Source organism: Danio rerio, chromosome 6 (assembly GCF_049306965.1).
Source record: "Danio rerio strain Tuebingen ecotype United States chromosome 6, GRCz12tu, whole genome shotgun sequence".
Taxonomy (NCBI): domain Eukaryota; kingdom Metazoa; phylum Chordata; class Actinopteri; order Cypriniformes; family Danionidae; genus Danio; species Danio rerio.
In genome coordinates, this window is record NC_133181.1 from 56,305,426 (window position 1) to 56,332,500 (window position 27,075).

The 27,075-nt window shown below is 36.2% G+C and overlaps 1 protein-coding gene across 11 annotated transcripts in view; it reads right to left on the reverse strand.

Annotated features, from left to right (window-relative positions):
- The window catches only part of cacna2d2a (calcium channel, voltage-dependent, alpha 2/delta subunit 2a), a 584,267-nt gene that overhangs the window by 130,253 nt on the left and 426,939 nt on the right, over nucleotides 1-27,075 (reverse strand). For all 11 annotated transcript variants that reach the window (XR_012407349.1, XR_012407347.1, XR_012407348.1 and 8 more), the window contains 2 exon segments: nucleotides 25,783-25,827; nucleotides 9,735-9,873 (listed from right to left, as the gene is read on the reverse strand). Coding sequence is in view for 8 of the 11 variants with exons in the window: in XM_073952940.1 (XP_073809041.1) it covers nucleotides 9,735-9,873; nucleotides 25,783-25,827 (184 nt within the window). In the remaining 3 variants the exon portion in view is untranslated.

A 27,075-nucleotide genomic window follows, 5' to 3' on the forward strand; every position in this document is an offset into this window, starting at 1 on the left:
GCAGCCGGTGTAGAGAAACAAGTACAGGTGTAATGTGTTCTCGTTTTTTTGTGCCTGTTAAGAGCCTAGCAGCTGCGTTCTGGACTAGCTGCAGTCGCGAGAGAGAGAACTGACTCACACCCAGATACAATGCGTTGTAATAGTGCAGACGAGAAGAGATAAAAGCATGAACAACCTTCTCCAAATCACTGAAAGTGAGGACAGACTTCAGCTTGGCAATATATCTAAAATATAAAAAAAATATTTTTGACAACCGCATTAATTTGCCGATCAAATTTTAGCTCAGAGTCAAAGATGACACCAAGACTCTTTACAGAGGAATGTATTTTCCCAGGAAGCAATGACAGATTGCTATTAGAATCCGAACCATATCCGAATCATAGTATGATGCATCATTTGGAAAAAGCACAATGTAGTGAGTAGTGTTTCCCGAAAACTGTAGCTGCTTTGTTGCAGATCCATGGTTTGAACCACGTTAGTTATAATGTAAAACATCTATAATGACACTCTAAACAGGGTGGAGTAACAACTTCTTTAGAGAAAACCCCCATATTTTTTGTGCAATATATATATTTTTATACACACACACATTTCAAAGAAATCCAATATTAAAAACATGCAATCATTATCCATATTAATTGAAACATATGTAAACGACGCATATAGATCTGTATTAATCTTATTCTTCAATGCCGAAGTGTGATCGCTTTTGTGATTGTTTTAGAACTTCCGATTCAGTCGCCTATGGGAAAATTGACTATAGGAATAATAAACAGCAGAAAACGGTCAAACTACTTGCTCTACAAACAAGTGTTTGCATAACTATACAGACAAAATAGAATAACATAATTGTAACATAACATAAATGTACGAGTGGTCTTTAATGAACCTAAAAGAGCACATGTCACTCCGCTGCTCATCCGTTTGCACTGGCTGCCAGTTGCTGCTCGCATCAAATTCAAAGCTCTGATGTTTGCCTACAAAGCGACCTCTGGCTTTGCTCCTTCTTATCTGCTCTCACTTCTGCAGATTTATGTGCCCTCCAGAAACTTGCGCTCTATGAATGAACGTCGCCTCGTGGTTCCATCCCAAAGAAGGAAGAAATCACTTTCTCGAACTCTCGCGTTCAATCTCCCCAGTTGGTGGAATGAACTCCCTAACTGCATCAGAACGGCAGAGTCACTCGCTGTCTTCAAGAAATGACTAAAAACTCAACTATTTAGTCTATACTTCACTTCCTAATCTGCAATTGGCTCTCTGGCTCCACCGCTAACTCTATTACAAAAAAAAAATTACTAATGTTTTGCTTCTTAGACTTTACACACCTGAAACTTGCCTACAGCACTTATTAATTGTTGCTCTTATAGTTGTGTAAATTCCTTCCTTGTCCTCATTTATAAGCCGCTTTGGATAAAAGTGTCTGCTAAATGACTAAATGTCAATGTAAATAATACAAAAACATCAGTTTGCAACATCAAGCAGCGAAACGAGCAGTTTTTAATGTCTAAAAATTAATGGAAGTGAATGAGACCAGAAAGTCTCAAGGCAAAACGATTCAAATGGCTGCGCCCGCTCGTACACAGAAAATAAGGTGAATATGTTTCCTTTCACAAATATTATTGAGAATATTCCATATTCTATCTGGAATATTCCATATTCCATATTCAAGGTTCAAACCAGCGACCTTCTTGCTGTGAGGCGAAAGCGCTACCCACTGCGCCACCATGTCGTCCTATTATTATTATTATTATTATTATTATTAAGTAGGATATTCAAACCACTGCAGAAATGTTTTCTGTCATATATGCCATATATGCCTATAGTACAGATACGTTTCTTAATTAATAGTCTACTATAAATTAAAAGCATTAACGTATGCTATATATTTTTGTTGTCACAAGCTTTGGAGTCATAACGTAAATTGACAGAAATAATTTGTGTTAGTTTGTGTTTGGTTATTAACATTAACCCAGTATTTGTTGATTTCCTTTTTTTATATGTTTTTATATGAACATTTTTCATATTTGCCTTATATTCAGAATGTATATCTTATTACTAAGAAATGCATTTAATTAATTATTGTTCAGTGTCGTTTCATTGCAGGGCTTTTGTTTTTGGAATATATATATATATATATATAAGACGCAAGGTAGGAATCACTGGTCGCTTTATTAAAGGTAGTTTAATTATTAATTTTTTAAGCTCCTAGTTGACAAAAACAGTGCTAATTTAAAATGTCCAAATCATTTAGACGTTTATTGTGTAGAAGAAATCAGGCTTAACTGTTCTGTTTCATTGATTGTTTGTAATAAGCAACAAAAACATTGTGGGCCAGTTTTCAAATGCCAATACTCCACTATTTAGAGCAAGGTAGGGCCCCAAAATTATTCTGCTTAGAGCCAACAAATGTACAGGGCTGGACCTGCCCATACCAACACTAGGAGAACATGCAAACTCCAAACAAAAATGTCAACTGGTCCAGCCGGGACTCAAACCAGCAACCTTCTTGCTGTGAGGCAACAATGCTAACCACTGAGCTCTTGTGCCACCATATATTAAATAATATATAATAATAAGTTTATTCTTCTTCTTATCACCAGCAATGCTGCATGTTGGGATACTAGATGCACATTAGACTGAGACACTACCCAAGATATGCAAGACGTAAATAATGACAAATATGGCTCTAATGATGAACTGGAGATACATTCTGACAGAATCATCTATCTTCAGAACAGCTGTCAGCAGCAGCACCAGTGTTTTCAGTACCCAGCTGTGGTAAAACAGTCTCACACTGATTTTCTGATGCTCTCTCTCTCTCTCTCACACACACACACGCACACACGCACACACGCACACACGCACACACGCACACACGCACACACACACACACACACACACACACACACACACTCGGGCGCACTATATCAGTAATGAAGCTAACACATGTTTCTGGGAAACACAATGTTCTGATGGCTGTAACAGCAAAGCACTAGAGTCTGTCAACTAAACCACTGTAAACACACTCACAATCAACAAGCTGCTCTCACACACTCCAGCACACAGACAGCTCATTTAGTGCTTTACAGTAAAGCAAATCTTGCTCTTGCTTCAAATTGAAAAGGGAGAAATGGAAAAATAATAATAAATAAATAGTGCATTCGGTGTTACCTAAAAAAAGGCAAACACAAAATTAAAATAAAAAAGAAGAACAAGAAGAGCCCCAAGGTTTGACATTTAAAAGCATTAAAACAACCTCCATACATTTATTATACACTTTAAAAATGCAATGCTGTAATCATAATTTGCTATGAATAATGAGAAAATATTTAGCAAATTTTGTTATTTTTTATTATTCTTTAATATACAAAACAGTACATTTAAATTTACAATGCAAATAAATGATAATTACACTAAAAATAAATGTTATTTTAAAGATTTTATTATTATGATTATAACAAATTGATATAAAATTATTATATTATACTAGTATAATAATATTGCTTTAGTAATTTAACTCTAAATAATAATAATATCAATAAAAATGAACAATATTATTATCATTATATTTGCATTATTAATAATATTAATAATAATAATAACAACAACAATAACAACAACAATAATTATAATACTTAAAATAATAATAATAATAATAATAATAATAATAATATATTATTAATATATTATTATTACTACTATTATTATTACTACTACTACTATTATTATTATTATTATTATTATTATTATTATTATTATTATTATTATTATTATTATTATTATTATTATTATTATTATTATTATTCCAGGTTTAAAATAAACAATGTACATTTCATAGTGAAATATTTTCCCTAACTCATTGGCAATTGCCATCTCTGACAGCCCTAATAAAACCAGAGGCATCCATCAGTAAAATTAATAGTACAATTTGCTATGATTTAGTTTTTTCTGATCATATACTGTGATTTTACCATGGTTAAGGGGTGTTAGGCATGAAGTGAAGCAGGGAAGGTTTCAATTTTGCCCTCTTGAGTTGGATTTACTTTTGCAGGGCTATCTGTGAGCTCCACTCTCCATTTGCCGTTTATCTAGATGTGCTCCATCCGCTGAACTGTGAACTCTCTGAGTGTCAGGTCAGACTCAGGTTTAATCCCCGATCACAGACATGGTGATTTTTTCAGCAGTCTGCTAATGCTGCTTCACCTCCTCGTCCTCCGCTCTCCTTTAAGCTAAATTAGCAGACAGGTGGAGAGGCTATCATTCAGGCCTTTGCTCAACTACTATACCATGAGCGCTGCACCATACAGCAGACAGAAAAAAAATATTTACTGAATTTGGAAAATTTTCTAAGGTAAGTGGTTGCAAACAATTTATATGGGTTGAATTTAAACCAACAAATGAAGTTGAACATTATTCAATTTAATTAGTCTGCTCAAATTCAGTTCATAAATGGCAACCAATTACCTGAAAACATTTTAGTAAATGAATCTTCTTTCAGTGCAAACAATCCAGACCTGAAGTCAAAGTCATCTATTTAAGTCATAGAATTAACAGTTGAAAGACTGGTATTTAAAAATATTTACATATGTATATTCATATATAATATTAATTCAAGAAAATAAAATAGTTGTAAAGTAACCAAACATGGTTTATCTGTTTATGCAATAGAACATATGATATACATTGATGGATGTCCTCTGTTAATTTTGATGTCGAAAGCATAAAACAAAACAAGTCACACACACAAAAAATAAATAAATCACAAAACAAGTCACAACAAAACAAAAAACAAAACAAAAATGACAACAAATCAAATCGCAACAAAATAAACTAAACTCACTAAAAACCAAATTACAAAACAAAAATCACAACAAAACAAATCAAATCACAAAAACAAACAATAACAAAAAAAACAGAAAAGAAAAAAATGACAACAAATCAAATCACAACAAAACAAAACAATAAACAGAACAAAAATAACACCAAAACAAATCAGAAAACAAAACAAAACTCACAACAAAGCTAAATAAATCACAAAACAAAAAAACTAAACAAAAATGAAAACAACTTAAATCACAACAAAATAAATTATTTCTTTCATTCATTTTCTTGTCGGCTTAGTCCCTTTATTAATCCAGGGTCGCCCCAGCGGAATGAACCGACAACTTATCCAGCAAGTTTTTACGCAGCGGATGCCCTTCCAGCTGCAACCCATCTCTGGGAAACATCCACACACACTTTTACACACACACACTACGGACAATTTAGCCTACCCAATTCACCTGTACCGCATGTCTTTTGACTGTGGGGGAAACCCACGCGAAGGCAGGGAGAACATGCAAACTCCACACAGAAACGCCAACTGAGCCGAGGTTCGAACCAGCGACCCAGCGATCTTCTTGCTGTGAGGCGACAGCACTACCTACTGCGCCTCGCCCACAAAATAAATCATGACACAAAACAAAAGTCAAAACAAAACAAATCACAAAACAAAAAACAACAAAACAAAAATTACAACAAATCAAATCAGAACAAAATAAACTAAACAAAACTCACAAAAAGCCAAATCACAACAAAAACAAAACTCACAACAAAATAAAACAAGAATGACAACAAATCAAATCACAACAAAAACAAAAATTACAACAAAACAAACCAAATCACAAAAAAACTAAACAAAATGATAACAAAACAAATTACAAAACAAAAAACAAAACAAAAATGACAACAAATCAAATCACGACAAAACAATAAACAAAACAAAACTTACAACAAACCAAATCACAACAAAAACAAAAATCACAACAAAACAAACCAAATCACAACAAACAAAACAAAATGATAACAAAACAAATTACAAAACAAAAAACAAAACAAAAATGACAACAAATCAAATCACAACAAAATAAACTAAACTCACAACAAACCAAATCACCAAACAAAACAAAACAAATAAACCAAAACATAAATGACAACGAATCAAATCACTACAAAAAATAAACAAACCTCACAATAAAACAAATCACAGATCACAAAACAAACAAAAAACAAAGAAAAAACAAAAAAGTTACAACAAATAAAAGCACAACAAAACAAAACAATAAACAAAACAAAAAAAATCAAATAAAAATCACAACAAAACACAAAATTACATACAGAAAAACCTAAAGCTATACTCTATACTAATGGCATTGCTGTCTAAGGAGGATTGAATGTGACGGTGAAACAGGATTTAGCCTGATAACAGCATGTGTGCGTGTGAACCACTAAACCAACTATTTTATTTCTCTTCAGTCGCTCATCTTCTTATTTTCAAAGCAAATCCTGATCCAGAACACAACGAAACACACGATCCTCCTGTCCGTAACTCATGTAAGCTGCAGAACTGCTCTCAGTCAAAGAAACGTCCTTCAGCGCTGTGCATCAAAGAGCCTCTATAGACTGACATGTGATGGTTATGCATTACAGCAGAGCAAACCACATCCAAATGTTTGATCACAGTCCGTCATCGTCCATCTTCCAGCGATCATCCATTACCCATAAAACCCACAGACAGATTCTCCAAACATCCGTCCCATTGGACACGCTAACAAATCACTGAGCCATGCTGAAACACTTTCTGAACACCTAAAGAGCGAGCATTTCTCCTCTTAACCCATAAACCTTTAAAGTGTAAAAATGGTTTTTATATAAGCGTGGTCTAAAGCGGTGTCATTAGAGCGTTCTGTGAAGATTCACAGAGAATCTCGCTATCATTTCCAGGGATTCCTGAGAGATGTTATCAGAGATACAAGACTGTGATTCAGTTGTAAAATCCTCCACACACACACACGGAAAGAATAAAATGCTGCTGGATATTTTAAGATGCTAAAATGGTAGAGGAAAATGCTTTAGCCTCCCATGAGGAATGAAGATTAAAGGCTCTATCATACACCCGGCGCAATGTGGCGCAAGGCGCGACGCAATTGTTGTTTGCTAGTTTCAGCTTGGCGCAAGAGTCGTTTTGACGTTTTCCGCCATGCTGTTTAAACAGCAAATGTATTTGCGCTCACATGTGCACCCATAGGCGTTCTGGTCTAAAAAGGAAAGCGTTCTTTGCCGCACTGCTGGCGCGTTGCTATTTTGAGAAACTATAATAGATTTTTCAAAAGACCAAAACAAAGCCGGTCTATTGTCCAGCGCAGAGTGCGTTAGTTATGCGCCTCGTTTACACACTGCTTAATACACACAAGATGTAGAGCCATATGCAATTATCTTTACATATGAAAAAGAATTAAAATATTAAGGATTAATATAGGATATAATAAGGATATATATATAGGATATAAATATAAAGGATTAAACTATTACGAAACATATTATTGTCTAGCCTACATAAATATAAAAACCATACTTTCATGCCTTCTTCATCTCGAAGGCTTTTTCAGTTTATCCGTGCCAATTTGCTTTTATATAATGTTATTATTATTAGCAGTATCATTTATTATATCCATATTTTTATTTGTTTTGATAAAAACAAGCTTAGATTTGTCCACCTGCAGGTTTTAGACCATATGGGGCACAGCATGTGTATTTGAAAATAACTCAGTTGTTTGAGCACACTTTGTTGTTATTGTTCATTTATTCGAAATTAGAGCTGAATTTAGAAATAGTTTTGACACAAATCTTTGCGCTTAACAAACAAAATTAATTATTTATAGGCTAATTGATGTCTGTGCGTTCAAGAAGTTTCCCTATCCACGAGAGCGAAAGTGAAAGATGAAAGATTATGAGATGCCTTATCTCTCATACTCGTGCTGTAGATGCTCTGTTTAACTGTTTTCTTGCTAGTGAAATGCTCAGTTTTTCCACTTACACTATATCTTAAAGGGAATAGGAGATGAGACTCTGATTGGTTTATTCTGAAAACACACCTATAACTCGTTAAGAAAATAAACTCAACCCTTTTAGATCATGCGACACAGTGCTCTGAAAGCATTTGCGCCCTGCGCTTTGCACTTTGCGCATGGACCATCAAAATAGAGCCCTAAGTGATGGACAGACTCCTTAATAAATCTGACTAAATACTATGATTGGTTATTATAGACTGAATGTGCAGTGGCTATCATAAGATGCTGTATCTATGATCTGACCTTTAAAATTGATGCCAAAATGCATTACATAATTCAGAATCGACCAAAATCAGTTAAATAACCCCTTGAGATTTGTGAATGTATAAAGATATATGTGCAGTTGGTTGAATACAGAATAAGAGATTTTGAAAAATGCTGGTTATTACACGCAGAAGGTAGATTTGTCTGATTAATAATCTAATGAACTGCATCACAATCTTCATAAACACTGCCGAAGACCTTCTGGATAGACCCGCAGGGACCCAATAGAAATCAGTCAAGTTTGGTGAAGGAAAAATCATGGTTTGGGGTTACATTCAGTATGGGGTGTGCAAGAGATCTGCAGAGTGGATGGCAACATCAACAGTCTGAGGAATCAAGACATTTGTGCTCCCCATTACATTACAAACCACAGGAGAGGGCAAATTCTTCAGCAGGATAGAGCTCCTTCTCATACTTCAGCCTCATTCTGTTTCCACTGCACCATGACTTTATATTCTATACTGGACATTATTTCTGTTAAGTGACAAGACTTTTGTATAAGCAAAGTCAGACCTTCTGTCTTAATTAAATAATTAAAAATCAAGACATGATCATATTTTATTTTGGTAAAATAAGCGTAATCTAGAGGCCTTTGCCTTTTATATTAGCCACTTCTGATAGCAAATGATCAACTAAAAGTCAATTTATTATTTGCTGTTCCTAAAACTTGGATAGGCGATAAGACTTTTGTCAGGTACTGTACAGGTTGAGGAAATTTTGTGTGGACTATCAATTTAAGGACATTTTTGATTAATATGAAGAATAAACAATTTTGGGATAAATTGTAACTATCAGTTCTCTTATGCTCATCAAGACTGCAATTATTTGATCAAATCCAACTGATCCAGCCGAGGCTCGAACCAGTGACCTTCTTGCTTAGAGGCAAGCCTACTGCGCCACCATGACGCCCTTATTTATTAATAATAATAATAATAATAACAATAATAATTATTATTATTATTAATATTATTATTATTATTATTATTATTATTATTATTATTCAAATAATAATATTAATATTAATATTATAGAATTTTTTAAAATAAATAATATTATTTTAATTATATTTTTTCTTTCTCTCAAAGTGTATTAAGTTATTTTGAGTTGATTTATTATTCATGTTGTATTTTTTTTGCTAAATTGAAAATGTAAACCTTGTGTTTAAAAAAAAAAGTTGTTCAAAATAAAACGCCATATTGAAGTTGTACCCCAACATACCCCAACATCGCAGGGAAGTTGGATTTTGTTTAGAAATGAAAATCAGATTGACGTCAGAACGTTAGGGCGACATCAATGTCCAACATCCAACCTAAAATTAACCGGATATCAACGTCTAATCATGTTACACCTTTACATTGTGTGGACGTTATCACTATGACATCTATCAGATGTTGGACGTTGGTCTCTTTGCAACACAACCTAAAGTCAACCAAATATCAACGTAATTTGACAACGTTATTGAATGTCAAAATCCTTAGACCCTGGCTAGACATTGAATTTTGGTCACCTCACAACCTAAATCCAACCTAATATTAATGTCTTATGATGTTGTGTGCCTGCTGGGTTGTTGTCATTACTCACAGCCTTTGTAGATGTCAGTAGGAATCTGTACAGCCGTATACGAGTAGTTGACTTTATTCTTAAAGTTCGGATCGTCCACAAACTCCAGCGACAGAGAGTTCGGATTATCCAACAGATTTTCTCCATCATCATCATCCATCTGCAATGACAGAAACCCGAGGAACATTAGTAAACAACACACACACACGCACGCACACACACACGCACGCACGCACACACACACACACACACACACACACACACACACACACACATCATGAGTAATAACTATCTTTACTGGGACTTCCCATGTAATGATTTTAAGAAATACAAGGCGCACACACACACACACATCCACGGCGAATGCATTGATTGACACGCAACAAACCTGAGCAATAAAACATTCATAAAGACACACTAACATGCATCCATTATCAATTCCTAAAATTTTTTGGTCCCCACAAAGTTAGGAATACAAGGCACACAGACACTTCTTACAGCTATCTTTATTGAGACTTCACAAAGATCTAAATATAAACAAACTGTATATATTTTTGGTCCCCACAACTTGAGGAATACAAGGTGTACACAAACACACACGACAATGGGTTAATTGACAACATTTGAGCAGAAAATCATTCAGACACACAATCCATTTACATCCATACTGTACTGTATTGATAATTTATTGGTCCCCACAACGTAAATAATTTAAGGTGTGCGTACCCAAACACATTGATTGACACACAGCATTCCTTTGAGCAGAAAATTATTTAGACACACACACACACACACACATCCACATGCATCCATGATTAATTAGACAAACACTAATTACACAGACATGACGTTGGTAATCCTGCCTCCTCGACTCAACAGTGGAGCAAAAGCCTTAACACAACGCCAGTCTATTCAACCACGACACAATACAACAGCAGGTATCAAAGTGTTCGCAAATTGCAGAAAATCAATTAGCGTCGGTGATGGCTATCACATTCACATTGAAGTCCTTCAGGCGATTAACCCTGTCAATAAATCACCACTGCGCTTGGCGAACGGCATACGCTCCGTCCTCTACTGGAGTCGCCACACAGGCGGATCATTAGCATTTTAATGCAGCATCTCCAGTCCAATATTCAGCACAGAACCTCTGCCTTAAAAAGAGCTTCAGTCAATGAAAATATCAAGGCAGCAGAAAACTTCAATAATATTGGTAGAATGACAGAATATTAATCATTAGCTTTTCTTAAATGCCTCATTCTGAATATATGCTTAGCATATGAATCATTTATTTTCATAGACTGTATGCTTATTGCATTTAGTCAGAAAATGGTCTTATTCATTCATTCATTTTCTTGTCGACTTAGTCCCTTTATTTATCTGGGGTCGCAACAGCAGAATGAACCGCCAACTTATCCAGCAAGTTTTTTACGCAGCGGATGCCCTTCCAGCTGCAACCCATCTCTGGGAAACATCCACACACACATTCACACACACACTCATACACTACGGACAATTTAGCCTACCCAATTCACCTGTACCGCATGTCTTTGGACTGTGGGGGAAACCGGGGCACCCGAAGGAAACCCACGCGAAGGCAGGGAGAACATGCAAACTCCACACAGAAACGCCAACTGAGCCGAGGTTCGAACCAGCGACCCAGCGACCTTCTTGCTGTAAGGCGACAGCACTACCTACTGCGCTACTGCCTCGCCAGAAAATGGTCTGGTATTTTTATAGTATAGCCAAGTGTTTCCCAACCCTGTTCCTAAAGGCACACCAAGCAGAACACATTTTCAACCTCTCCCCAATCAAACACACCTGAGTCAACTCATCAGAACATTACAAGAGACTCCAAAACCTGAAATAAAATGGGTTAGCTAGTGGAGACATTCAAAATATTGTAGAGAAGTGAGATGCACCTAAAGTCTCTAGAAACAGATTGTATAACCATATATGAAAAGTATTTTGGGGTCAATCGAGGCCTTAAACCAGCGGCAATTAACTGTCCAGCTCATGTGTCCAGATAATGCTTGCCGGAAAGGGGAAGTATGGTTTTCCTGGAGACGTGCAGGAAAAGATCCCTCGTGTCGAACTCTCTCTGACAATCAGAGTCTCTTAGATTGCAAGTGGGCGGACTGCCCGATATGAGCCTAAGATAGCATTGTTCAACTGATAAAACCAACACAATCTCATGGCAATTCGTAACTTTTTCATTTAGTGGCTAATTCGTACAAATTCGTACGATCTAATATGTACATTTTAGTACGATTTGCGTATCCCCCAATGACGGTTGGGTTTAGGGGTGGGGTTAGGTGCCACAGCTCCTTTTTAAAATCGTACATTTTCTTACGACTATCTATGAATTAGCCACTAATCTGCCAAAACGTAAAATACTTACGTTTTCTCGTGAGATTAGGCTGGATAAAACTTATCTGTGCAGACCCAGAGCTCTGAATCAAAATATTCATTCATTTTCTTTTCGTCTTAGTCCCTTTATTAATCAGGGGTCGCCACAGCGGAATGAACGGCCAATTTATCCAGCATTTGTTTTATGCAGTGGATGCCCTTTCAGCCGCAACCCAACACTGGGAAATATCCATACACTCTTGCACACATTACGGCCAATTTAGCTGATTCAATTCACCTGTACCGCACATCTTTGGACTGTGGTGGAAACTGGAGCACCCAGAGGAAACCCACGCCAACACGGGGAGAAAATGCAAACTCTACACAGAAACGTCAACTCACTAAAAAAAAAGATGTCTGCAAAATTGTTGCAATTAATTTATATGGGTTGAATTCAATCAAACAAGTTAAGTTTAGAAATGTTCAATTTGTTTGTTTAAATTCAACCCAAATAAATTGTTTACAACCACTTATCTTAAAATAATTGAGTAAATCGAAGGAATCATCTTCGAATCATTGTTTTTCAGTGAACCAGGGCTCGAAACAGCAACATTCTTGCTGTGAGATGATTGTGCTACCCACTGTGCCACCATGCTGCCCTCAAATTATTAATTTGTATCTAATAAATTAAAATATTGTGGCATTGAAAATCCACTTTTTTATCGAACACAGATGGTATTCCAGACTCAAACTCCAATACAATGTTTTTGACTTAACCTTACATTTTTAGTGTGACAAACCAACCTGAAGTGACTGTTTTTTACTAAACTGCTAACGATTTTAGAAAATTACCTTATTTAGCTGTAATATGAACTGTATTTTACAGTTATTTAAATTAAACTATTGACTTATGCTTGTGTATTAAAACCAAAAGAGTTTGCAAATTTAAACAGCTTGCTTATTTAAAATGAATGAAAGGGAGTTGTGTTGCTTTTGCGGTACCGCATTTGACCATTAGGTGGAGTAATATCCGCATATGCACAGTTTCAAAACAACAATGTTGATTATTCGCAATTTACCCCCAAAAGCATCAGAAGCCTTATTTAGAGCTAAAGTACACTTTTTTTTATATAAGAAAAACACGGGAAGGCAAAACTGTGCTTAAAGACAAGAAAGGATGTAATCTCCACTGTCTCTAATGTCCAACTCAGGGCAAATACAGTGGTTAGAAGAGTGTCGGCTATGTTAAAAACGCTGTAGATTTAGTGATAATTTCAGTAAAATCTGAAAGTTGATTTATGTTACACAATTGAAAATCTGTACAAACATGGAACAGCTTAGTTAAACATTGTTAGTGACTAGTGAAAATAGAAGTGAAATTTAATTTTTCATTTGAAAATGTAAATACTTGCAGAAATCTGCTGTCTTCATCTCAGAATCAAATGGCCTTGTCTTCACGGCAGGGTGAAGTGTGTGGTACAGTAATAGAGAGGCACGGGTTAATTGAGGTTGACGTAGCAAACGCTGTTTGTGTTTTTTGTTTTCCTCAAAATTAAATTCTAGCCTCCTGCCAAGAGTGAGGACTGATTTATGGCCTGCCTTTAATTGTCTATTAAAATGCAATTATAAGCTCCTGTTGGGCCGGACGTGGGAACGGTGCTTTTCTGATACTCCTCAACGTGACAGTGAACACACAAACGTAAATATAGGATACAAATAATAACCTGTTGGAAATAAAAAAAAAAACCTGGTAGGATTCCTCTGAGTTGATAGAAAATCATTTGAGATGACACTGTATTTGTTTGCATGCATGTATGTATGTATTAGGGGTGTCACGATCCTCCAAATCCTCGATTCGTTTACATTTTCGATTCTAAAGGCACGATTCGATTCGATTTTGAATAATTAATTAATTAATGACCAATTAATTATTTGTAGCCTACCGTTTAAACTACCTGACCTGCATGGTCTTTGTTTTACCCATAAACAAATCATACAGTAAATGAATAAAGGCAAGATACACACATAATTACCACCTGTCAATCACTTTTTCTGCGGGACTCGTGATTAGGCAGTGATCTGTGTCGTTATAATGGCGTCGGTAAAAAAGACGCACAACCAACAGGAACCAGCCAACAGTATCTGAGGTGTTCGCTAAAATGACTAAGTACAAGTGAGTGAAAGATTGAAGCAGTCCTCTGACTGCCTGGACCTGCTGTGTGGAGCGCATGGCTGTGTGTGTGTCTGTGTCTGTGTGGTCATGTGATGTGCATTTTCAGAGGTAGCGAGGAAGGAGGGCTGCTCAGAAATGCTACACGCCACTGTGGATGTCAAATCGTTGTCGTTCTAAAAAATGCCATTTAAAAACAAAGACAGTGTAAACAGGGCCTGAGTGTGTACTTTTCGCAAGCGGATTTGCAACGGGGGCGGGCGGAGGATCGCGATGCCGGTGTTGTCTATCGGACGAACCGTACGTAATACGTACATAGCAGAGCTTGCAAAACTGTTTTTTTTGTCGACAACATGAACGTTGTCAACTTAACTCACTTGAAATCCAAAATGCTTACACACCGGCGACTTCATTGAAAGAGGAGAGGGTTTAAGTTCTCTCGACGGGTCTCCTGCGTCTGCAGTTTAACAAGCACTTCAACAAGCCTGTTTTTTTCCCGCTTGGCAAGCCAAGCTGACATGGGGGCGTGGCAGCATCGACGATTCTATTTTTTTGATTAGATAATCGAAATTGAGCATAAATTTCGATCGATTTTGATTAAAAATCGAAATCGTGACACCCCTAGTATGTATGTATGTATGCATGCATGTATGTATGTATGTATGTATGCATGTATGCATGTATGTATGTATGTATGTATGTATGTATGTATGTATGTATGCATGCATGTATGTATGTATTTATGTATTTGCTCTGAATTCATTCATTAATTTTCCTTTGACTCCGTTGTCAAAAAAGCTCAACAGAGGATGTACTTTCTTTGTCAGCTGAGGAAGTTCAACCTCCCAAAGGAGCTGCTGAAAAAGTTCTACACCTCCATCATTGAATCAGTCATCTGCACATCAATAAGTGTCTGGTTTATCTCAGCTACCAAATCCGACCTCCAAAGACCATGTCGAATAATTCGGACTGCTGAGCGAATCATCGGTACAACCCTCCCTACTATCCAAGTGCTGTACTTATCCAGAGCGAGCAGAAGGGCTGCCAAAATCACTCTGGACCCCTCACACCCAGCACACTGCCTCCTTGAACTGTTACCTTCTGGTTGACGCTACAGAGCACTGCGCACCAGAACAGCCCGACACAGAAACAGTTTCTTCCCTCAGGCAATCCATCTCATGAACACTTGATAATAATAATTGTGGAACAAACATAACTACTTGCCATACACTTTTATACACATATACACTTATTTAACAACACACTTTACATGCCAATTTGCACATAACAGCTGCACATGTAACATTGTATAGTAATATAGCTCTACATACACTTGTCTATTTGTATATTTGCCTTCACCATTTCTACTTTTAAAATATATTTATTATCTGTTTATTGTCCTGTCTCTGTAATTCTGTTGCACTGTAGAAGCTCTAGCACAAAAACAAATTCCTCGTATGTGCGTGATTCAGCTTAGTCCCTTTATTAATCAGCGGTCGCCACAGTGGAATGAACCACCAACTTATCAAGCATATGTTTTAGACAGCGGATGCCCTTCCAGCTGCAATCTAGACCTGGGAAACATCCATACTCACTCATTCACACACAGTCATACACTACGGCCAGTATATTCAACTCACCAATATCAAATGTCTTTGGACAACGCTGGGAGAACATGCAAACTCCACACAGAAATGCCAACTAGCCCAGCCGGGACTCGAACCAGCATCCTTCTTGCTGTGAGGCCACACTGCTAACCACTGAGCCATCGTCTCGCCCTTTACATTAAACACTGAGTAATAATTTATTCCATATCATTATTAAAAATGTGAGAGTTGAAATAAATAAATGCTATTTCAAAGATGGGTGTTATTTTCTTTAGATTGGTTTGAAGTCTTTAAAGTGTTGCTTGCTATTACTAACAGGTTTTCTATGGGACTTAAAAGGAAAGGTCAATTGGAAGACATTGCATTGTGGGACAGCTCTCTGCTTTGGGTTGTGCGCTGCATATTTTCACTATGTAAAAGGTCATGTTGCTTTTCCATGCATACACAACAACTGCACAATGCATTCAACAGCTGTACACAGCAAAAACAGTAAGAGTAGTGCTACGTTCTGCACAATGGCAGCAAGAGAATGACATTTGCGATGCGCTTTATTTTAGTAAGGTGACATTTCTGGGTCCAACAGTATCTTGAATGGAAAACAGTTAGAAAAATAATGGAGCGGGACCAGTGTTACATTAAACTGAATAGCATTTGAAAACAAACATTCAATTTCTTTAAAACAACATGCATGGATGAATCATTCATATTAAGACCAGGGATATTTATAAATGATGTACAAAAAGGTCAATACTGATGCATGAAAAATAAAACCACTCAAAAATTTGCTTGTTAAAGGGAGATCTTAACCTGAAGGAAAGCTATAAATGAGCACACCATCCTCACAACAAACTTTTCAAGACAAAACATCTCCGGCACACACAATTACCTTCCATTTTCTGCTCATTTACACACGTTTCAGACAACTGATTTGGAAAAGTCGACTTTGAGCAGATCCTCTGTTTGTTTATCCTTCCACCTGACTATCCTTCGCTCGAGTGTTTTTAGCGTTAGCCTAGCCCAGTCATAATTACACAAGACAGCTTCTAATTAGGAGCTCGAATCCACACAGGACGGACTGATTGGTTCATTTCCCCCCGTCCACACACCACCTGTTTAACTCCATTCATTAAGTCATTTGTTAATTTTATCACCCTGATTTGAAGGTTTAATTAAAGGTTGAGAGAGCCAAAAATGACATTCTGAGGACTCTCATAATCGCACCTTTATCTTTCAAGGGTTCTTTTTAATCACAAACAAAATTATACGCAGCTTCCACTTCTGACTCGTGAGCATGTGAGTGTGAGTAGCCAGGTTTACAGCCTTATGAGAAGTCAATCATTTCAATGTTCGCGAAAAAAGAAGAACGAAGCCCAAATGTGAATAAGGTGTGTTTACATCTATTTGCTAAAGCAGTTGACTGTAATATTGGTAACCTAGCAACCAACAGTAAACAAGACAATAATAATGGAAACAGCTGATTGGCCATGTTGCTGTCATGTTCGCTACGTTAGATTTTATTGGGTTAATTTGTTTTAATCTCCCATTATTAACATTAACTTATTTTGTAAGTCCAAAGCCATCTTAATAGAGTAAACTTTTATTTTGCAATTTTATGGATTTTTATCCAAATTTTGATGTTTTGATTATATTTCTCATGCAATACCGTTGATTATATTTCTCTTGCAATAGAGTCTAAATGTAGCATCACTGTCCTACACTGCAAAACCCAACAGACAACTTTATCAAATGAAATGTGTTTAGGTAACTTAAAATTGATTGAAAGTTAATTCTACTCATTTGAAAAGAGTTTTGAACTCACACTGTAAAAAGTATTTAGTTACTTAAAGCGAGTAAATCAATTGCCTTAAAACCAACAAGTTGACAAAAATAATGTAAAACCATTGTAACCTGGAACTGTTAAGTTGGATTTGTAAAATTATGCTAATTGTACTCACTTTTTTAAAGTCAACTAATCTTTTTTACAGTGTCAGACTATTTTAGCATGTCTGTTTTTAAATAATTACTGCAGTTATTACAATATTTGGTGCTGCAATAGGTCTATAAAATCTACAATTATAGTTTGTATTGAATTTAAAAGACACACTGGAGTCTGGAAGAGCAGATTTATTTTAGTTATTGTCATTTTGCTAGATACAGAAAAGCTGGGGGGAAAACAAATATAATAAATGTGTATTGACAAAGTGATTAGGTAACTTTTACTTAAAAATGTGAGTACAATTTGCACAATAAAAAAAGTCAACTTAACAGTTCCAAGTTACAATGGGTTTACTTACATTATTTTCCTTAAGTCAACTTGTTTCTTTTAAGGCAATTGGTTTACTCGATTTTAGAATCTAATAACTTTTTACAGTGCAGTGTTGAAGGTAATTAGTAAATTAAATACCTTATTACTTCAACTTAAATAGAGTAAGTTTACAGTACTCATGTAGATTATTTTTTTGAACTCAAATGGTTTGTTGCAGTCAGTTTTCTCAAATGGTTAGAGTTGCCTTAATTGTTGGGTTTTACAGTACTCAGCTGGTTTGAGTTCTCTTCATGTATTGGGTTTTACTGTGCTCAAATTGCTTCATTTACTCAAATGGAGTAAGTTCACAATACTCATTAGGATCAGTTTTTGGTCTTAAAAGGTTTGCTGCAATCAGTTTCCTCAAATGGTTTGAGTTATCTTAACTTATTGGGATATACAGTGTAATAATGACTTATCAACAACCTATTTTCTCTGGTCTTCCTCTAATAATGCAAGAGTCTTCACTGCAAGAAATGGTCGTGGCTAAAAGACTAATGCTTGACAGTTTGAAATCACCTTTACCCCCTTCATTCTAGAACTGGATTTCCGACCCGGTATCTGTTATTCAGATGAAGAGACTAAAGACTAGAAATTTTTTTTTGCAGACTTGGAGTCAATTATATAGTTATATGACAATTTATATGACAAATCTACACTCACTGGCCACTTTATTAGGTACACCGTAATAGTACCAGGTTGGGCACCCTTTTGCAACATTCCAATCAGCCAATCAAAATGAATAAATACGTTTACAGTTTATGTTAAGTTTAGACTTAGGGTTAGGTTTATGCACTTCTACATGATTGTTATTCAACTATTTTTCCCCTCTGATTTTGTGAATAATTTACAGTTATGGTTGGGTTTAGAGGTAGGGAACAGGTGTGGATTGTGTTTTTGAACAAAAATTATGTTCCAGGATCAACATAGGTGTTAATGCAGGACGGCGATGTACTTGGCAAAATCATGACGTGCTTAAAAAAACATTAACGTCTTACTCTGTTCCCGTGTTTTTATCTGTTTCACCAATGAAAACCGCAACTAAGGCCCCGTTTACACTAGCGGTTTTAGTTTTAAAACGGCGTTTTATATCAAAAACGATCCGCGTCCACACCAGCGTTACATCTAGCGTCTCTGAACATATCTCCGTCCACACTACACCACTAAAAACGTATATCACGTGAACATTCGCGCACTCTGGGCATGCGCGTTCTAGTATAAATAGAAAGCATTTGTCTCGCTCGGCATTTGGTTATTGTTAGTCTACAAACAGCAGTTGAACATTAAACACGATGGCAAAGAAAGCAAGAGAGGTATTTTGCGGACAGACGAAGAGGTCGAGTTGTAACAAATGAATAACTGCACAAAGGCGCCTAAAACAGACAACAGTGCAAACAACGCTCCCATTTCTGTGCCCATGTAGTTGTTTATAGTACTGTCTTCCGCTAGCGTTAAAGCCATGTGTTATAGTCATGTGATAGGGGCTTGATGAATAAGGGAAGGATACGCAATGACACAAAAGCCCCAATCAGGTAGCGAATCTGAGCAGTCCCGCCTCCGTTTTCAGATGTCTCCCTTTTTCCTCATCCACACTGAAACGGAGCAGCAGCATTTTAGAATGAAAACAGCCTCTCCAGCGTTTTCAAAACACTCCGTTTTGGCACTCGAGAACTCCGGCGTAGTGTGGACGGATGGCGTAACCGTAGCAAAACTTATGCGTTTCAAAACGAAAACACATTAGTGTGAACTAGGCCCAAGACATCTATGCTGCATCACAATCTGCATTTACATTAGTAAACCACTAACTCCAGTACTATCTGTACATCAGATAATCTGGCACCCCTCCAGCAGGCAGATGCTGGAGTTTTAATGTAAATAACTTTGCGCTTTTGGACCAATGGCGATGTAATCAATTCCAGATGAAGCCATTAGGCCATCTGGATTATGACTGTGCACTATAAATATGGATTTTAACTTTTTATTTTCTTTTTTAGGACTGCTACATCATTTAATAAGTACTGTGGAGACACATCAAGTCCAAGTTTTCCCTCTTAGGAGGAGTGAACATGATGGAGATCTGCCTGCAGCACTGAAGATTACAGCTTCCAGAGCAGATCTGTCCAGCAGTATGTGGATGACAGCGAAGCTCCAAAGGCCATCAGAAAGCAGCATGGAGGAGGAGGAGAAGGAGGAAAGCGGGAGGGAAGGGAATGACACAGCGCCACAGTTTGCAGAGCAAAATAACAGAGGCCCAATAGATGGAGGAGACTGTGACGATACAAAGAGAAACCTCATCCTGAGGTGATAGACTTGATTTCCACTGCACTGTCAGTCTGAATACAACAACAAAACAATTTTACATTAGCCCCTTTCACACAGTAAAACTGTGAAAAACTACCAGAACGACAAAATGAGCTATAAATGGCCAGGTTTACACTGGTAAAAATAAAGGGGGTCAGTTTTTTGTTGTTGTTGAAGGTTTTATTTGATTTAAAACTTTCCCAGAGACAAACCAAAATACCAAACTATTGGGGGGAAAAAATGGTCGCTAGCATTAGAAGGCGGAGATGCTACCTGTGGCTAAAAACAACAGATATGTTTACTCATTTGACTACACAGAGGTCTGTGCGACAAACATGGGCAATTCTGTGGATAAATGGATAATGATTGTGAACATCTCAGATAAAGAGATGTGGACTGAACACTTTTGCATGTGGACAGGTATGTTTGATTATGTTCTGCAGCTTGTGAGACCCTCTTTAAAATGAAAGACTACTAGTGTGGAACTGAACTCACTGGTTGGCAAATCACACTCATCTGAACGCAGCACTTGCAGGTAAATTCACGTCAGTTCATAACAAGCATTTTACCGATAAACTTTTCTACAGTAGGCACTTAAAAACAACGTTACACATACCGAAATTTAAATAGTAACAGTTCTTGACCCCAGTAAGATATAAAGATTAATTAGGTATCAAAAAAGTGCTCAAATAAACAGCAAAATTCAGTACAAGGCAAAAAAAATAAATAAATAAAATAAAATTAGATATACATATATATATATACACACACACACACACACACACACACACACACACACACACACACACATATATATATATATATATATATATATATATATATAAAAAAAAAATATATATATATATATATATATATATATATATATATATATATATATATATATATATATATATATATATATATATATATATATATATTAGTGGTAGGTCGTTATCAGCATTAACGTGCTATGGTAAGGCGAGACTCTTATCGAGCAATAAAAAAAGTATTGCCGTTAATCTATTCTCAGGCAGTTTCACTTTAATTCATGAACATTTTTTTCATGCCCCTGTGACAAACTGGGGTATTAGACTCAAATAAGAAGTAAGGACTGGTGAGAGTGTTATGAAATTTAATAACGCACGCCAAATGGAAAGAAAAAAACTTCCGCATTGTGTGTGTGTGTGTCTATATGTTTGTGTGTGTGTGTGTGTGTGTGTGTGTGTGTGTGTGTGTGTGCAGTCCTTTACTAAGAGCCGGATGTGTGGATCTTGTTGGAAAATATGGCGAAAAGTCCAATATGACGGTGTTTACTTCAATAATGCCACTAATGTCTGCATACTCCACATGTCTTAATTCCATTTCTGTTTAGTTCAGTTCTGACTTTGGTCGGATTAAGGTGATCAAATATCACTGTTTTGGAGCTCATGTAGGCCTACAGTTCAAAATGAATCTTTCAATGAACAGTTTCTCAAGCAGTTTGTGATGCATTTTGGAAACAGGAGATGAGCCTCTGGTCTAATGCACCACCTGGTATGAGAAACCCGAAAGTTTCATGCAAAAAAAACTTTATCTGTGTCCTTCTCTCCGTCACCATCAGAAGTACTTTCTCAAAAATGACCTTCACAAACTAAAACAGAAACAGCTGCTAAAAATTTGGTCTACATTCAGGATGGCATATAGGACGGCAAACAAACTAAATGCATTTTTTAAAATCTGGAAATCTGGAATCAATTTACTTTTTATATCAGTAATGCTGACTCTTAACTCTTTACAGGTGGGGTTGGTTTGGCATAAGTCGAGTTGTGGAGCCTACATATTTCTCTGTAAATTATTATTTTTTTAATGTTTAATTCTATTTATTTCTCCTATATGCTTTCTGGATGATATTCTGTTATGTTGTGTCCGACTATTTGTGTATTTTTTTTTCGTTCCATTTATGTTATTGTTTATTCTCTTATTCTAAAAACAATAAAAAAGATTTTTTTAAATTTCCCTATTGGACCTACCTGGAGAATATTAATAGAATATTTCCATCTGTGTGTTTGTTCTTTTGTATCTATTTGTGTTATTGGTAATGTTTCTTCATGAACACTGACTGAATTTGTGAAATGTTTCACAATGCTCAATAGTATGCTTTTTTTTAATGTTACTTGACTATAAAATTTATAAACTTTACTATAAATTGATATTTGCATGTTATTTGCATGATATTTGCATATCAGCATGTTGTTGGAGACATCTAAAATTAAAATATGACCTTTTCAAAGCAAAATAGGGGTTTTTAAGAGAATAAGCACAACCCTATTGGACCATCCATCCTTAAAATGGCCCCCCACTGACTCTTTTGCCCCCCAATACACCCCCCACTCTCCTCTAACTTAAACTCCTCGCAATAACTGCACTGTTTAACATTTGCACATTTAAAAATGTGCACATTCACTGCACCACATTGAACTGTTTACTTATTGAACTGTACATAACCACTGCATATGGACATTTGTAATTATGTACACACCCACTATAAATATACACTTGTAATGATGCTTATTTATCTGCATACTACTGATTATTAATAGCAACCTGTACATATATTCATATATTGTTACATATACACTTGTAATCATGTTTATCCATCCCTGTACATATATTCATATATTGTAACATATACACTTGTAATCATGTTTATCTATCCCTGTACATATATTCATATATTGTAACATATACACTTGTAATCATGTTTATCCATCCCTGTACATATATTCATATATTGTAACATATACACTTGTAATCTTGTTTATCTATCCCTGTACATATATTCATATATTGTAACATATACATTTGTAATCATGTTTATCTATCCCTGTACATATATTCATATATTGTAACATATACACTTGTAATCATGTTTATCTATCCCTGTACATATATTCATATATTGTAACATATACATTTGTAATCATGTTTATCTATCCCTGTACATAAATTCATATATTGTAACATATACACTTGTAATCATGTTTATCTATCCCTGTACATATATTCATATATTGTAACATATACACTTGTAATCTTGTTTATCTATCCCTGTACATATATTCATATATTGTAACATATACACTTGTAATCATGTTTATCTATCCCTGTACATATATTCATATATTGTAACATATACACTTGTAATCTTGTTTATCTATCCCTGTACATATATTCATATATTGTAACATATACACTTGTAATCATGTTTATTTATCTGCACACTACTGATTATTAATAGCAACCTGCACATATATTCATATATTGTAAATCTGCTCATAGCTTATCCAACCTGTATATAATGTTCATAGTACATCCATCTGTAAATATCACCATAGTTTTTCTATAACTGCACTTTATAACTTATTCCTGTATCCTGCACTTGCTGCTATTGCACTGCTGGTTAGACCTAAACTGCATTTCGTTGTATTGTACTTGCACATGTGTAATGACAATAAAGTTGAATCAAATCTAAATCTAAAAAAATACCAAAAATGGATTCAGATATGCCCTTAATGCTTTTGCGCCATGCGCTTAAGACTTTGTGCCTAGATTGGTGAAAAAAGCTTTTCATGTGAGGGTTGGGTTTAGGGGTAGGATAAGACCGATACAAGTTTTTTCACAGTATAAAATACATTATTATTCCACAAGAACCAACCACAAGTATGTTAGTGCGTGTCTAGGAGTCTCTTTCTGAATGTGTGTGTGTGCGCTCTGCCACTAGTTCCAGTGTTCCTGTATGTGTGCAGGTGTAAATCTGTGTGCATGAAGGAATGTCTCTGTGACCCTGTGTGTTTTTTTGGACCGGGTCACGAGGGTCTCTGGTGGGCCGTCATCCCTTGGCCCCTGTAATGATGAGCGATGTTCTCCAATTAGAGACGCTGACAGCTCCTAAAGTGCTGAATCATTAATCACAGGCCGACTGCACAAAAGCACAGTCTGATTTATGACTTCTGCTCTCTCTCTCTCTCTACTCATCCCCATATAACAGCGTCCTTCTGCAGCGCCGCTCAATCAATCAGACGCTCTGTGTGACCTTACGCTTATACTGTGAAGAGCTTGTTACTGAGTGTGTGAGACGTACAGATGTGTCGACAAGTGTGTTTGAGACTCAGGGCCTGTTTACACTAGTGCGTTTTAGTTTTAAAACGGCGTTTTAGATCAAAAACGATCTGCGTCCACACTAGCGTTTCACCTAGCGTCTCTGAACATATCTCCATCCACACTACACCACCAAAAACGTATATCCTGTGACCATTCGCGCACTCTGAGCATGTGCGTACTGGTATAAACTGAAAGCATGTGTCTCGCTCTGCATTTGGTTATTGTTAGTCAACAAATGCCGGCTGAACATTAAACGCGATGGCAAAGAAAGCAAGAGAGGTATTTTTGCGGACAGACGAAGAGGTCGAGTTGTTACTAAACATAACAAATGAATAACTGCACAATGGCGCCTAAAACAGACAATAGTGCAAACAACGCTCCCATTTCTGTGCCCATGTAGTTGTTTATAGTACTGTCTTCCAATAGCGTTAAAGCCATGTGTTATAGTCATGTGATAGGGGCTTGACGAATAAGGGAAGGATACGCAATGACACAAAAGCCCCAATCAGGTAGCGAATCTCAGCAGCCCCGCCTCCGTTTTCAGATGTCTCCGTCTTTCCTCATCCACACTGAGACGGAGCAGCAGCGCTTTAGAATGAAAACGGCCTCTCCAGTGTTTCCAAAACGCTCCGTTTTCTGCGCTCGAGAACTCCGGCGTAGTGTGGACGGATGGCGTAACCGTAGCAAAACGTATGCGTTTTAAAATGTAAATGCATTAGTGTAAACGGGGCCTCAGAGAACAGCTCAGTTGCTCAAATGATGCTCCTGTTAATGAGAAAACTTATTTGGGATTTGTGTATTAACTTTGTCTCTTAAAAATGTCTGAAATCAATGATGTTTCCACTACAAATGCATGGCAAAGATTTTATGGAGGAAGCAAATAAAATAAAATAAAATTAAATAAAATAAAATAAAATAAAATAAAATATATGGAACATAAATTAAATAGATCTGGCTCAAAATAATTTGTTGGTACATTAGTACAGTTGTAACATTATAACAAATAATAATAATAAAAATAATGATCAGGAGTGGTAATATTATTATAATAAACAAATAATACAAATATTAAATAATACATATTTATTATTAAAATTAAATAAATAATGAAATACATAACAACAAAAGCAGACACGCAAAAACAATCATTTTTTATTTCCAGAAGCAAAAAAAAAAAAGAAAACATCTGTTACTTACAACATCCGAGTCGGCTTTGGCATCATAGTACTGGATGTCATTTTCCTAAAATGAAACAAAACAGAAATATTAATGACGCAAGTTTGTGTCACCTTCGTTCACCTGCTTTCTGTACTATTATTTTGATGTGAGGGAAAAAAGGTCTTTATTAGTTCCTGTATTTCCTCTGAAAATGAAGCAACAATGAAATGGGAACTTGTCCTGAGGGTCTGTTTTGGAGACTGAGGTAATTGTTTTTTGTTTTAAATGTGTCGGCGGTGGTTTTGTGTGTTTTCTCTGCTTTGTTTGCTGAATTAGGGATTTGCTGCTAAATTAGACATCTACTGACAAAGACCGGGGCTTTTTCGAAATGAACAACTCACACAAGACAAAACAACTTCTCCTGCCATTCGTTTTGAACAGATAATCACTGATTTACTGGTTATTTGATCAACCAAACCCCCTCAGACCTAAGATCAGTGATGTCAAATATTCAGATTATATAGAATCAAATGTCTGAACTGACATTGAGAAGCTTAACAACATCCAATAATCACAATTTAGTCAAATCGATGCTATATTTTTATCTACAATACTGACACAATGCATGCATAGCAGTAGGGCTGCACGATTCTGGCTAAAATTAGATTTTTTTTTTTGTCTTAAAATCAAAATCACGATTTTCTCACAATTCTGTAGATGTAAAATAAAGGTTAAATGGCACCTATTATGAAAATCATCTAGTGTAAGCTGCTTGGACAGAACTGTGTGTAGGTTTAGTGTGTCCACAGTCATACTAAAGTGATAGAAACACAATAAACTTCTTTTTTAAATTCACAGACATTAATATAGGATCCAAATCCCTCCTATTTTGAGGCCCATCGTAACGTGATGTAGGAGTGTGGTTTCCCGTCTCACCAAATTGATTGACAGCTGCATACAGATATGGCTACAGATATGAGAAAGCGTGTTTCTGCACGCGCAATACTACAATTTGTCAACGACAATCACGTGCTTTACTGCGGCTGTAAATTCCGCCTTAAAAAAATAAAAAATAAAAAAAACTTTTCTGTGCTTTAGACAATAGCCACCAGGTGGCGCAAGGAACAACCGATTTTCCATTTACTTAGGCCTCGTTTACATTGTCAGGTCTTGATGCCCAATTCTGATTTGTTAATTATATCTGATTTTTTTTTGTCTGTCCGTTTACACGTTCTTGTAATTGTGAGCTATATCCAATTCATCTGTTTACACTTGCCATACAATTTTTGATGTCGCGCATGCATAAAGGTGGGTTCTAGCATCTGCGCCACA